The sequence below is a fragment of the Hypomesus nipponensis genome, chromosome 15 (assembly GCF_054491055.1).
Source record: "Hypomesus nipponensis isolate SF chromosome 15, ASM5449105v1, whole genome shotgun sequence".
In the NCBI taxonomy this organism is placed as follows: domain Eukaryota; kingdom Metazoa; phylum Chordata; class Actinopteri; order Osmeriformes; family Osmeridae; genus Hypomesus; species Hypomesus nipponensis.
This window is the reverse complement of record NC_140375.1, coordinates 9385956-9401569: the sequence shown is the minus strand read 5'-3', so window position 1 is coordinate 9401569 and position 15614 is coordinate 9385956. Positions and strand designations below refer to the sequence as shown.

Genomic DNA, 15614 nt, shown 5'->3' with positions numbered 1-15614 from the left:
ATCAGACTTCTTTGGGATTTACGATGCTTTATTGAAAACAACGTTTTGGCTCATCGGGTCAATGGTATAAACTATTAATCCCAAAATGTATGCACCACATCTAACCAAAGAATCCAAGATAACTCACGTTATAATATTTTGTGAAAAGTACATATCTTTAGTGGTGTATCCCTGAGTTGAATAACATTTTCAGATTTAGAATAATCTGTGCATTTAGCTGTTAATTTAGCTGTTAATAACACTAGAGCCTGTAAACTGTATGTTTCGTTTCTTATAAGTTTGTGTGTAGGACTAGATGGTGATGAGAAGGAATTCCCTGAATGAAGGTGAGCTACTTATATGATGTAATGCAATCGACCTGATACACTACACACACACACACACACACACACGCACACAGATTGAGATAGTTTGCTACCATTGTCAGCTTCATCCTAAAACACAGAGGCATTACTCATTCTGCTCTCTCTTTATCTCAGACACACAAGTTGCAACATTGCATACACATTTAGAAGAGTCAATCTAAATTCAGCTATGACACACATTCACCATTACTAATATTCTACAATTGTGTCATTATTTCGTTTCTATTTGTGTAGATAGGCTTCATAAATGAACTTAAGTGCAGTTTATTGTACAGTGGTTTATTTTACAGAAAGAGCGCCACCTAAAGGACATTTAATGTACCCATAAGATAAAACGTCAGACTTGTTTATGCAAAACAGTCAGCAACAGCCTCACTTCCATGGTGGTTCCAGTCTAAGTTCCCAGTGGTTGCTAAGCAGATTTTCTGTTTGGACTTTAGTGTCTCAATCATGTCAATAGATACCATTGCTCCCTCTGACAGTTTTACAACGATACAGGTACCACACAGGCAAAGTTTACTGAGCAGAAATGGCTAACAGTCACAAGTACAGTACCTTAGTTGCTCTGTTTTCCTCTGCCCTCTCACACACACTCACACTCCATCCTCCACCCATATGTGAGAACGTATACGGTGTAGTCGACATCAACCCTCTCTGGTCGTTGCCTCTCCATTCAACCATTGTTTGTGTTCCATGGTCAGAACATGCCCTTGTACTTCAGCTTGTCCTCTTCGTTCTTCTCCTCTAGGCGCATGTTGAGCAGCGCCAGCTCCCTCTTCACTGCCCTCTCCATGCCAGGGTCCAGGTCCAGGACCCTGCTGAAGTCCTCCCTGGCCTCAGCCTCGTTCCATACCTCCATGTGGGCTTTACCACGCAGGTAGAAAGCCTTCTTCACTCCTAGGACATGCACATAAAAGGTTAGAGTGGCTTTAAAGAGTGTTCTTTTTTTCTTCTTTTTATGATTTTGTGTTAATGCAAGGGCACTTGGGGCTGCAGACATGCCTGGGTGCTGGTTGACGATGTCAGTGGTGTGCTCGATGACCTCATAATATTCTTCCATGCGCAGCAGACACTGGCAGTAGTTGAGGGTCAGAGTGTTGCCCATCTTTTCCAACTTCAACCATGGAGCCTCCCATGCCTTCTCCTGGGGACACATGCTGTTATACAAAACCATATGCACACAAACAGTCACACAACGTTTTAGTTGCAGATCAGAAGATCAAAGTCAAGGTGATACCTTCATTTGTATGTTCTTGAGGCAGACAATGGCTTCTTTGTATTTTTGTGTGGCATCCTCGTAGCGTCCCTGTTTATACAGCTTGTTGCCCTGACCATGCAGCACTGGCACACATTTCAGCCTCTCCTCGTCGTTCAAGGCCCATGACTCCCTGTTGTACTCACTGGGCTGCTCTACCTAACAGTCCATGAACAAACAAACAACCACACACACACACACACACACACACACACACACACACACACACGGGAGGACAACCCCAAGAAGAGAAACAAAATATGTTGTAAAAAATATCTGATCTTGTAAGACTATTTGTTGAAACAAAACAGTATAACGGTTGCCAAATCCTAACATATGAACTATAAGATACAGTATGATACACCACAATGTTGTGTTACTTAACTCATCATAGACTGGTTTCGTGCCTCTCACCTTGACCAGCTCCAAGACAAAGAACAGAGGCTGCGGCTCCTTCTGCAGCTCGTCCAGGTCATCATAGCCCAGGCTGTGGTAGGCAAACATGTTGGCCATGCCACAGGTGTGGATGTGCCAGTCCACGGGGTCCTTGCCCTCCGCAATGCGCCGCAGACTCTTGGCCACAATGGGATAGAGGCCAGTGTGCTGATGGTGGTGGTTGTGGTGGTGGTGTGTTAGTAAAGTCTTTTGTCAAACAACCTGCTAAGTCATTTCATTTAAGTATTACAAGTTCCAGTTAGCTGAACTGCAGAATAAGAAGAAGATTGCCTACATTAAGTATACAGTCAATGAATCACACTTCTCCAGTAAAATAAGGTAGAAAAGGGGACCAAAAATGTACATGTTAAAGTAGCCCACCATACTAAATAATATGAGAAAATACATTGTTTCATACAAGATAGTGTGTTTATTGAATTTGAGGAGGGACAACCTACCTACACAGAGTAAAGTATCCCAATATCTGCACTGTTCTCCAATGTTCCACATTGACACAGTATGAGTCAAACATTACAACAGTACCCTCTTCTGGTTCAAAATGGTAAACACAAGTGTCGCACAGAACCTTGCGGGGCTTATTCAATAGTACGGAGGACACCTGGCTTTGTGTGTTAGGTAATGAATGACTGAGTGGATGTGTGGGCCCCAGTTTAAAGCTCCTTCTGAACTAATCTGTGTGGGGCCTTTGGCAGTCATCATGATGAGTCAGCAGTAATCCCATTCGATTAGGGAAAGGTGAGGCAGTTGCAGATTAATGAACCTACTGCAAACACTCCATCTGTTCCTGTTATAACACTAAGATTAGATGCAAACGTAACACATACACACCCATGCACACACAGAGATATGGACGTACACAAAGCGACTAGACAAAACACTGTGCAAATTAAGGGTTAAGACAACCCTATTGTTTTGAAATCTACATTAAACCTACAATAAGGGAAAGGTAAATTAACATTTTGTCTTGTGTTTATAAAGACAGTGACAGACAGTAGCTTTGTGAGGCTAAATGGATACTAATTAAGCATTAGCAGTACAAAAAGGCTAATCCATTTTATACAATGACACCCTGCACAATGCAATTTGCACTATTGTATCGTTCTCTTGCACTGTATCGTTCTCTGTTTTTTTAGGTTAGACTATATATTATGACTACTTATATTTTATATTTTATTTTATTCCCCTTAGTATTAGCTAGACCCCCCTTAGTATTAGCTAGACTTTGCTCCTTTTGTATAGTTAGTTCACATATTTAAGTTTATATTCCTATATATATTCCTATATGTTTAATGTATGCACCTCCCTGCCAAAGTAAATTCCTTGTTTGTGCAAACATTCATGGCGAATAAAATCCCTTCTGATTCTGATTCTAATACAAGTTCACGTGTATTAGATGACATGTGAACTGACGTGTTCAATGACAACACACAGGATTGCCATTGTCCAGAATACACATGTAAAGCAACATCAAGTGAAACGAGTGGTTCTGGGTGTACATGCGTGTCTTGTGTCCATAGCAATCAAATTCATGGGGGGATTGAAGTGTTTAGTAAGAACAGCTTCTGTGTCTTTGGATAATAACATTATTAGCATGTGGTGTTGCGTGTCCAGGAGGCCTAACACATTCAGCCTTTACTAGGGAATGTTGTTTTCCCGGCATTGCGCCATGTGTGGAACAGAAGAACGTTGTATTCGCTGAAAGCTGGGAATAAGCAATAGACTGATCGGTTGCCATGAGACACACACAAAACACAATGTGTATTTCAGTTGGAAGAATCAATATATTATGAGACATTTGTTTATAATACAATCACAATTGTTTGCCAGCCAAGTAATCATTTATCTATAATGCCAGGAATCTCTGTGTGTGTGTGTCTGTGCCTTCATGATTTTGACAAACAGGTGTTGTATGAAGTTGAAATGCGGCAGGTGTATGATTTGTGAGAAATAAATATAAAAGTGTAAACCAGTTTGCAGCCTAAATGTTCAGTCCACAGGCACAGCTTTAGTGTTTGTTTAAAAGACAGCAAAATGACCCGGAAAGCAGCTACTGCATACAGAACGGACTTCACAGAAAGAAACTGGCACAGACTCCACTTCGTCAATTAAGATTGCCATGAAATGAGGGCAACATCTAGGACAAAGATGGAGTCAAGGACAGGTCTTCTGCTGTATGAAGAGGCCATCAAGAGGTAAAAGTGTGGATAAGCTTTAAATGCATCACCACATAGTGTTAGCTAGCTTCAATATAGTCAGGCTATCAGCAGGTAACATTAGCGAGCTAACTGAACTACTCTGCCTTTAATATGACCTCCCCAAATTGCCCAATACAATGTATTTTTTCCTATAGTATAGGGCAAAAGCAAACAACTCACATGCTCAGGAAGCATGTCTCATACTTGGTGATGCATTGTGGGGGATTAAGTCTACTCACCGTGCTATCGCACCAGAATTCAGCCACCTCTCCAAGTCTCATGGAGGTGAGCAGTGTCTCCCAGATTTCCAACTTGAACATGTTCCCAATCACCACCTCCATGGGCACGCCAACCTTCTTGCTGTCATCCAATACCGTGCGCTCATCGTTGCACAGCTGGGTGCGGAAGTGAAAGACCACCTAAGAGGAGAGGAAAAAGAAGGGGAAAAGATGCAGAAGATCTCTCTAGAAATTAACCAAAGAGATAAAGTACTTGTCAACCCTTTTTCTATTTAAAATAAATGAATCTGTCAGTTTTAGAGTTAAAGTTATAACTGTCTGTTGTCATGTAAAATGGACTATAACATGACTTGTTCTCTATTAGCATAGTGTGTGGAATTGAAATGCAATTTTTCAATGTCAAAGCAAATTAAATGACTAGTGTCATGTGTCCCTGATAAGAGAGATGCAGCTTTTAAATTGTACTTTAAACTACAAGTACAGCCATTACCCATTACATAGAGACTATCGTTCAATTTCAATGGAGGCAGCATTTAAGATATGTCCCCAGTGAAGAGAAGAGGTAGCCACATCTGCATAACAAAACCACCTAACAGAATATTGCAGAAAGACGTTCTGACTGAAAACAAGTTTGGCTAGGTAACACAGGACTCATGTTTGGAGGGCGATGGAGAGATTGCAGCCTACCTTAGTTCCCGTGATGAATCTGGGTAGCTGATCTCCTCTTCCTCCATGTAAGATGGTCTTCTTGATCCCCTCCACCCCTAGCATCAAGGTTTCCCCTACATCTGTAGCCATCTTCCTCTACTATGGGTTTGTTTATGTGTGTCTATGGCGGCCAGCCAGCCAGAGATGTGCGATCTTGTGTGTATATGGACTGCTGGGTTTGTTGTCTAGTGGTGGAGAAGTTGGGAGGTGTGTGGAGGTAATGCATGTATAAATGTTGCTGCTCGAATAGAATAGATTAGGACTGGGATAAGGAGATTAGGAACTTGCCTCCCCCTCCTCCTTTCATCATCATCCTCATAACCCATCCACCCCTCCCAGGCCAGCACCTGTCAGCACTTTCTCTGATGAATTTTGCTTGCCAGAAAAGTCTAGAATAAAGCTGGATGGTGTACCATTATACTACTGTATGATAGCTGTAGCTGAGTACTGGGGAACAACAGCGTCAGCAACCAATTTCTCTGGACTTGTTGACCCTGGCTAAAAACACACATCTGATACCCATCTCCGTGTTTGTGTGTAATTAATTTCAGGCTTCTGTAGAAGTACTCAAATATCAGTTGAGTCAGTATATGTTTCTTCAGAAAATGTTGGATTACTTCGTGAGCAGTGCAACTCATCAAATGTTTATTGCGAATGGAAACCTTAATCTGATGATTTTATTACTTTCAGTAACTATGTTGGTGCATTATTTCAGAATTATGTCACAATGGTGACATGCGTTACTCATCGAATCATGCTCTAATCAGTTTGGTATGTGCTTTGAAGCGTCCAGCTCTGCGGTTGTTTTCTGCCCTCTTGTGGAGAAATAACAAACAGGCAAACATCTGTGGAATGGATGAATAACAGATGTGGTCTCTTTTCATTAGTCATGTCAGAGCAGAGATTACCTCAAAGGAAGCAGGAGAAAAACTGAGTGTTGAAGAATATTCAATCAGAGCTATAGTACAGATCTCTACTAGTTATTTGCAGGAGCAGATGCTTTGTGTGGGGCAAAGTCCTCGTACATTGTAACTCAGTGATCTCATGAATTCCATCTGATAAAAGGAAATTGGATAATGCTTTAGGTCATTATAAAAATAATCTAAATTAAATCGAACATAATCTTAAATCAAACTTTATAACTAAACAGTACATTATACAGTAAATCTCATGACTTGATATGTACTGTATGCCAGTTTAGTATCCTTTAATATGATAGGTTTTTAACTTAACATTCTTTTTTTAAGTATTTGTGGATGGAGAATGAAAAGGGAAAAAAGAGAGTTAGGGAGAAGAGAGACCAGTAAAAGGAGGGAGACAGAGACCAGTATTCTTCCACACCTGTTGGAGACAGGAGTAATCAGGGTTTGCTGTAACTCAGTCTGTGTATCACAGTGACTCATGGAGCCTGCGTCACACCACCCACACCTTTCTGTCTCATTGTGTGTGTGTGTGTGTGTGTATTTGTGTACTGTATGTTAGCCTGTATTTGTGTCTCTGTACACCTTGTGTCTATGTAATACTGTATGTGTTTGTATATGCTGTATATATAAACATTTATTTAATATACATAGATATACAGTATATGTGTGTGCAAGTGGAAAATGTCTTGTTTAAACATGCATGGAGTAAACCCTGTGCGTAGTCGTAATTAGCCTGCATGGAAACATGGTGCTGATGCATAAGTTCCCTTTTGGAAGTCAGAGACATATGAAAAGGACATGCATATATGTATTCCGCAGGGGATGTCTACTGCCTGACAGAAATGAACACAGGTTAAAGTGTGAAGTTTTGTTCTGTTGAATTACTCTGGGAACACAGAGAGAAAGAAGGTGTGTGTGTGGTATTTGTAAGTATATATGTGTGTGTATGTGTGTGTGACCCAGCAAAATAACATAATAGACCGGAAAGGACACATTCAGTGGGAGGTATAAGGGAAGCACTGTGGGGTGCAGTGCCACACACACACACACTCAGACATTAGAACATCCTGCCCCATGCCCTCCAGCCTCCCAGTGTGTGTGTTGAGGTCGGAAGGGGTGCAGATATGTCACTGAGGTTCAGCAGATATGACAGAACGGTGTAAGGCCCTAGTGAATCACAGGCACCCTGGCCAGTCATCTATTATTATCTCTATACTACGTGTAACAGAAATGGACACACACACACAAGTCCCTCCTTCTTACCACCAAGACAAGAACTTGCTGTCTTTGCATTTAATAACGATCTCTTTCATGCATACGAATATTTCACTGCCCAGGGCCTGTACTCTCATTTACACAAATGCTACAAAGCACACACAGTTTATATGAACTACTTGGAAGTGTGGTTAATATCGTACAAAGCACACACTCAAATACACAATGACAACAGCATCCCACTTTGGATAAATATTTGGGCCAGAGGCATAATCTGTTTTGGCTTTTAAAGAAAGTATGCTTTATGTATTATCTCTCCACTCCAGTCCTATAACCCTCCATTCGTATCACACACAGCACGCGACTAGATGGAATGCTAGAGAATTTGTAAAATGATGATGACTGATAATGATGACAGTGATGCCAGTGATGCCAATGATGAGGAGAATGAGGATGAAGAGGATGAAGATGACAATGACGAGGCCGAGTATACCTGCTCGTCACGCTGCAAGCCAGGTGCTGTGAGAAACGTGAGCAGGCACATTATCCCAAGCTGGATATGTTTAAAGGCCAAATGAGTGAATCACCAGCTCGAGATATGCCAGCGTGGCCTTGACCTTCTGACTTGGAGTTGCCATCCACATATCTGCGTTTTTTGTCATCACTCTGACATGCTTCTCTATGGCACCATAAACCCTATACATTTTGATGGTACCATAAACCCTATGGCTGTAGTCAGTTAGAACAAATTGTAAAGCTATGTAACACAGTTAGGAATATGATGTAACATCGAACACAGCGACCTGGTCAGACATTTTTTTGTCCCTTCTCACTTTCTCTCTCATTGTTAAAATGTTTGGAAGTTTGGATTAGATCTGCAGTACCTCTGCTATCCAGTGGGAGGACTGAAAGACAGGAATGTGTGTGTGTGTGTGTGTGTGTGTGTGTGTCTGTGGATGTGCATGTATGTGTGTGTGTGCATGTATGTGTGTGTGTATGAGCTGCAGGGCAGGGCAGATGTAGCTGTTTGGGCCTGCAAACACACCTCTTTGTAATAGTCTGCCCTGGTACAGACATCTAATGAACTATCACAACAGGGAAACTGGTGTAATCTAGAACTATGCCCCAGCTCCTACCCTGTCCTTCTGCAAGGCTGGCCTCTCTGGCTCCTTGCCCCTATGACAGTCCAGGCCACAGCTCTCCCTGACAGGGCCCCATCCCTCCCTCCTTTCCTCTCTCCCTGCCTGCCTGCCTGTCCCCGACCTTTAGCTGCATACCTCTGTACATAGCAGCAAGTACAAAGGCCACACACATACACAAACTGGGAGATACACACACACACACACACACACACACACACGGTTGCTCACACTGTTGGCCTCAGGAACACACAGGTCAGGGGCTATTCTATACATTTAAATACTAATGGAGGTCAGATGACCTGAGCTTGTGATATCCTGGGATGGTGGTTGGAAGGCACAGTTTTCTATACATTTTACTCCTTCACCCTCTGGGTACTGCAAATGGTAGCTTTAGCATTAGCATCGGAAGCTTGAGTTCTGTTAGACATGGTGTCAGTTAATACTTGTGTAACTCCCACTGTGTCCATGCGAGGAGCTAATAGAGCTAATCCTAGTGTTGACTTTAAACAACAGCTTGGACTACAAAAGCCCCCAGTGCACTTATACAACATGCTTTACAAATAGCGACATGAAACCCAATCAAACTAAAATGATGCTCATATAAAACACACACACACAAAAACAGTTGTGAATGTTTGCATCATTGTTCATCAATAAACGAATCAAGTTGGTATTTCCCAACAATAATTCAAAAACATTTTTTTTTTACAGATTCCAACGCTTTAACACTGTCAAACCGAGTATAGATGCAATATTGACCTTCACAGCAGAGCCAGTAGGAGTTGAGGAGGAAAGGGGGGGAATTGGAATATTGAGTGCAACTGAAGTGCAGTCAACAGAAAGAAACAAAATCGAACTGATCATTCCCCTATGTGCTAGCCTAATCTATGGGTCGTATCAGGCCGTAGGATTAGACCAGAGGGGTGGTGGTGTTGGTGGGTTGGGGGAGGGGGTGGAGGGGTCTGCCTTACTCGTCTGACCTCAATACACTTTTAAACCAAAAGGCCTCGTAAAGCCAGACACCATTTACCTTAGCCGTTCTAGGAACCGATAGGTCGTAACATTTTTGAAACAGGAAACAGACCTGAGTTTTATAATTGGTTAGGTTTTGGTATGGCTCCTCCTCTTGCTCCAGTTGAAAAAGTCTTTTGTTTGTGCCCAGGATAGGCAGGTGGATGCTTTAATCTGGACACCATTCATATCATGTCATGTCTTATGATCGCCATCTGTATTTCCTATGGTTTAGTTTAGCAGGATTTATCCTCTCACATCTTTTCAATAAAATTCACCAAACTTAAAATTGTAGCGGAACAATTGTTTTTACACTGCCTGAAATGGTAAGATTTTAAACACATAATTTGTGTGTAAGAATCGACAACCTGGAGGCATGTTCTAATGTCAACCATCTGGCCTCCAGGGAACCAATGAGGTTGCTGACCTCGCCATGCGTTTTCTAGGCAAGCAGCTATTGACAATTTCCTCAAGTATGCATGAGACACACACACGCACACACACACGCACACACACACGCGCGCACACACACACCCTGCTCTCCATGGCAATGAGGTCCTAGCAGCCGACTTGAATCAAAAACAGCCTGTTCTCACTTTGATACTGCATGTGGCATGTGCACATACTCACAAACACACACTCACACTGAAATGTACAATAGACATCCACAAACACAACCATGCATAACACACAAGTGCACAAGCATGTGCGCGACACCAGGAAGTCTTGCATCATGGGAAAGCCTGGGTCCATTCCTTGTGATCTCTGATCTTTGAATCTAACTTCGGACATAACAGATGTCACACATCCATGGTATCACAAGTACAATAACTGACCATATGCTACAGGAAATCAAAGCTGACTGAAGATTCTCTAAATCATTCTATTTTACGTTCTGAATCTCAGTTTTGCTGTAAGCCACCTCATTTCATGCTGTACAATCAGTCATTGGGCTGCAGACAGCACATTATATCATCCCCATACAGGATATATTTCATTGCGTGTCTGTATGTGTGTGTGTGTCTGTCCTTATATTTCCGTTTGTCTATGTGGGTTTGGGGGTTTTAAGTTGCTTTTGGCCAGCAAACTATTTTAGTTTGCCTTTACTCCTATGGTACAGGAAATGTCTTCTTACATATGTGTGTGTGTGTGTGTATGTGTGTGTTTTGGCAGCGTGACAGTCTTACGCTTTTCCCCCCCCCAAGTCTTAATAGGAAACAGTAGCAAAGTCATCCTAGACGCTGTGTCTCGCTCGCCGGCCTTCACCTCTCTCTTACAAGAGATTAAGTTGTCAGGTTACATTGAACTCTGAGCACCCTTCCACAAGACAAAAGCATCTTAAGGTACAGTGAGAGTTATTTATAACTGTTGAGTAATCTGCAGCACAGCCTTTTTCTACTGGACGATTCACCCCCATAAGGTACATGCGTGGGTTGTTCCTGTCAGTCATGGATGGTTACATGGGCATGGGCAGAACTGGGGAGAGAAGACACATGTGTACATGAGGGGTGGTCAGTCTCCAGTATGTGTGGACTGTATCCTGATGCTGTACATGAAGGGTGGTCAGTCTCCAGTATGTGTGGACTGTATCCTGATGCTGTACATGAGGGGTGGTCAGTCTCCAGTATGTGTGGACTGTATCCTGATGCTGTACATGAGGGGTGGTCAGTCTCCAGTATGTGTGGACTGTATCCTGATGCTGTACATGAGGGTGGTCAGTCTCCAGTATGTGTGGACTGTATCCTGATGCTGTACATGAGGGTGGTCAGTCTCCAGTATGTGTGGACTGTATCCTGATGCTGTACATGAGGGGTGGTCAGTCTCCAGTATGTGTGGACTGTATCCTGATGCTGTACATGAGGGGTGGTCAGTCTCCAGTATGTGTGGACTGTATCCTGATGCTGTACATGAGGGTGGTCAGTCTCCAGTATGTGTGGACTGTATCCTGATGCTGTACATGAAGGGTGGTCAGTCTCCAGTATGTGTGGACTGTATCCTGATGCTGTACATGAGGGGTGGTCAGTCTCCAGTATGTGTGGACTGTATCCTGATGCTGTACATGAAGGGTGGTCAGTCTCCAGTATGTGTGGACTGTATCCTGATGCTGTACATGAGGGGTGGTCAGTCTCCAGTATGTGTGGACTGTATCCTGATGCTGTACATGAGGGGTGGTCAGTCTCCAGTATGTGTGGACTGTATCCTGATGCTGTACATGAGGGTGGTCAGTCTCCAGTATGTGTGGACTGTATCCTGATGCTGTACATGAAGGGTGGTCAGTCTCCAGTATGTGTGGACTGTATCCTGATGCTGTACATGAGGGGTGGTCAGTCTCCAGTATGTGTGGACTGTATCCTGATGCTGTACATGAGGGGTGGTCAGTCTCCAGTATGTGTGGACTGTATCCTGATGCTGTACATGAAGGGTGGTCAGTCTCCAGTATGTGTGGACTGTATCCTGATGCTGTACATGAGGGGTGGTCAGTCTCCAGTATGTGTGGACTGTATCCTGATGCTGTGTATTGAGGTTCTCCATTGTTTGTTGATGCTGTTGTTGACATTTTTTTGTTGGTATTGTAGTCGTAATTGTTTGGTGTCTGTCTGACAATCGCTATAGGGTACACAATACATTTCTGAAAGGACTACATTACAGTATATCTATTAAATGACTGCCAAATACTAGATGTAAATCTATTGTTTGAAAACTGACCATTGTCAGTAGTTTGTGGGTGTGATTGCCTTTTTGTCAATATATATATATATAATGTATGTGTAACATAGGCAGTATAATTTGGGGGGGGATAAAAATGAAATATTTATAACAAATATGAATATAAGTCCAGTATGTACTATGTCCATACAGTGTATATATATAATAATGTTTTTGCATTTGTGTGAAAAGATGTATTATGTCTGACTATTCGTGTGGGTTTGCTTGTGTGTGTGTGTCTAGCCAACACTCACTCCCCCTTTAACAAGATTGTCTGGTCTGTACATGTGTGTCGCTCTTGGTCAGACTTTCCAAAGAATTATGTAACGAGCCCTTAGTGGAAAGGAAAAGGAATGAGTCTGCGTGATGGGGGCACCTATTCTGATGTCATGCGCCTCTGGATTGAGTAAGCAAGCATTAGATCCGTGAAATACAATACCTCCCTTTCTCCATTGGTTTCCTCTAACCACCTTGTTCTCTGGCTCTATTCCACTCTCTCTTTCTCCCTAACCTTTTCCAGCTCAATTACTCAAACATCCTCTCCCTCCTCCGACAATCTGTCTCGGAAAGTGTCTTTGTAAACCAGTACTAGCTACAGGCTTGGGTGTGATGTGAAACAAATTGGGGAAGTGGGGTTTGGGGATAACTGGGTCTGGAGGGTGGCAACTGTCACTGTCTCCAGTATGTGTGTGCACTCTGTAAGACGTCCTACAGAGGGTTGCCCTCTGTCCGTGTTGCCCCACTTCTTTTTAAAGTTCAACCAGGCTGTCTTCACCTGTATATAGCACAAATTAGTTTCCTTTTTATAAAGTATCACCCCCACAACCCACCTCCCTTTTAACCACACACAACCTTTTTTCCAGGGAGCACCTGATGAGGTCATCGGACCTCTCAGCAACAGTGGCCGGGGCTGTCCAAACATGGCAACAGAGACCGATCTATACCATTCTAGGTCCACTTTCTCTTAAATCACAGATGTGTAAACAGCCTGATAAGTCTGCGCTTATCATTCAGTGAGACAGCACAGAACACAGTGGTCTGGGAGCATGTTTTGAGTAGAGCTGGTATTGAAGGTACTCAACATGAAGCCCTTTAATAGTAATGAATATTTCAGGTTGCAAAACTAGCTCAGAAGAAAGGAGTCAATGTGTAAGTGTGTGTGCCGGGGGGGGGGGGGGGGCACTACACAAACAGAGGTGTAGTCATAGTTGTAGTCATATATTTGTTCAAATCATAATATCTGTCCTCTCCCCTGGCCAGTACATTGACCGATCCTGTTGAGGTTCACAGGTTGCAGCTAGGCTCCCAGGGTAAAGGTCCTGTGTGGGATTGTGGAAACTCACTGCTGGGGTTGTTGGACATTTCATCAGGTGAACTCCCAATGATCCCTCCATCAGCTGTCATCAGGGCGGGGGTAATCTGCCTAAGCTGCTTTCAAACGATTTTACCCAGCCAGGAATTTAGGAAAGGTTTGAAAACCTCTTTGGGGCTGGCCCTGCCCCAATTGATTGACGGTTCTCTGATCAGCGTTAATCTCCGAATGACAGGTATGAGGTGATAAATTAATGCATAGAAACGCTTTTCCCCTATAACTAAATAATGTCATCATAACAGTACGGCCATTTAACCAGAGAAATTGAGTTGAGACTGTTCGTCAGGATAGCTAGCAAAGAGTGTTGACACTTGAGTGGGTCATGGCCTTTGGCTAGTGCAATGGGACCTATGACATCATCTTCTGAACATGATCTGGAGTCACCCTCCTCGCATAAGGTTGTTCATGGACATTGCTAATTGCACACTACATAAGCCAAAGGGTATATATATATAATGTCGGGGAAAACAGGATACGATCACCCTCTACCTACAATAAGCTTGACCTTTTGGGTTATTGCTGTTCACAGAACAGCTCAACCTACATAAGCTCCTATCATGACCTATGATAAGCTACTTGTGTATTTGAGGTTTGGCTGAAACAGGAAGAAACCCATTAGCTCATTCTATGGATGACCACTCTTACAATTCCAAAGCCTATTTACAGTAGGAGACAATGTCAGCTTATCAACTCTACTCATCTGAAAGCATTAAGGGGAAAAAATACACAAGAACATGTATTATTTTAGTGCAACTTCATTTATTTAGCATAAATAAAATGACAAGTCTTGTATTGTATCTTTTTTCTTTTTCTTTTGAAGCACTATGGTGCTAGAGCTTCTCACACTATAGTGAAATAACACTCACCTGACAGTGGCATAAGGATGGTTTGCAGGTGGGAGAAGGTTTGCATTCTCTCTTTCTCCAGGCTGCCCACCTTGGGCCGCCTAACGCATTACCCCCCCCCGCTCCATCTCTTTGTCCACCTCTGTCTCCTTCTCATTATTCATCTGCCAGACCGCGCGTCTGCATTATGGTTGAGTGAACCCAGGGATACAATGCCTTCTCTGCTGGCGTAGACATGCTCAAAATCTGGATACTATTTTGTTTATTTTTTTGTACTTTTCATTTAGGTAAAGGTTCAATGTCCATTTGTGATTTAGCATCCTAGCCTACTGCGTGATAGTGGTGAATAGTTGGTGTAAATCACCAATGACATATACATGTCTGTGCAATTGAAGTACTTTACTTTCGCAAGTGTTAAGCCTCGAGTTAAATCACTTTATTTCCCACCATAAAGGTTACTGTAACTGTGAATTTGGAGTGGTTACATCAAATAACAATAGCCTTTAACATAGGCCTATTGTCATGGTCAGGTTATTGGCAGTTACATTGAATGAAGATTGAATGAGCCACCTGAAGACTCCAGCAGACACATGCTGTACATAGTCCAGTCAGGTAAAGTACGTGGAGGCTTAAGTGTATGTCTTTAAGTCGAGGCGCGACGCTGCCCTGCAATCTCTTAATGCACTTGCAGGCAGATCGCCTCAGAACGGATCACAGAGGCAACCTTGGCCAATGACCTGATAAAACAGAGGCAGACACACACACCTCTGAGATCACTGCTGGATTACAATATCACAGGGTAAACGGCAGTGCTTGCCAAAGTGGATCTTTTTAAGAAAGTGACATAATCCAATATGAAGGGGTCACTGTGTGTGTGTGTGTGTGTGTGTGTCTGTGTGTGTGTGAGTGTGTGCATGTACAAGTGTGTCAAGAAGGGGGTAAGAAAGTTCTGACTGAGTGACGAGGAGACTGAGGCAAAGACGGTCACAAATAGAAATGACAGGATCAGACCAATCAGACAGATCAGAAGACACCTAAAAGGAAAGATGGGCAGGTTAGACAAGGGAGATAGACAAGAAGAAAAAAAAGAAAAGATTTTAGGGCTTACTGCCTAGCCCTTGGTTACACAAGCCGTGTGTGTGGGGGCATCTGGTTCTGCTAACCGGCAAGAACATTCTCTAC

At 42.8% G+C, this 15614-nt stretch overlaps 1 protein-coding gene across 1 annotated transcript; it reads right to left on the bottom strand.

Moving 5' to 3' along the window:
* Nucleotides 1–630: 630 nt before the first annotated feature.
* Nucleotides 631–5296, bottom strand: aipl1 (aryl hydrocarbon receptor interacting protein-like 1). Its single transcript, XM_084674910.1, has 6 exons — nucleotides 5198–5296; nucleotides 4511–4690; nucleotides 2035–2223; nucleotides 1603–1779; nucleotides 1368–1509; nucleotides 631–1262 (listed from the first exon to the last, which is right to left on the bottom strand). Exons 1-6 carry the CDS (start codon nucleotides 5279–5281, stop codon nucleotides 1063–1065), a joined length of 972 nt encoding a protein of 323 aa, XP_084531036.1. The 5' UTR covers nucleotides 5282–5296; the 3' UTR covers nucleotides 631–1062.
* Nucleotides 5297–15614: the final 10318 nt, after the last annotated feature.

What these genes read in the sequence shown, in the direction of transcription:
- aipl1 (XM_084674910.1), bottom strand. Translation starts at nt 5,281, where the DNA reads ATGCTAGGGGTGGAGGGGATCAAGAAGACCATCTTACATGGAGGAAGA. An exon ending in TTGTCTTGGAGCTGGTCAAG is followed by an intron (nt 1,780 to 2,034) that starts GTGAGAGGCACG and finishes ATGGACTGTTAG; the next exon opens with GTAGAGCAGCCCAGTGAGTA. An exon ending in TCAAGAACATACAAATGAAG is followed by an intron (nt 1,510 to 1,602) that starts GTATCACCTTGA and finishes ATGTGTCCCCAG; the next exon opens with GAGAAGGCATGGGAGGCTCC.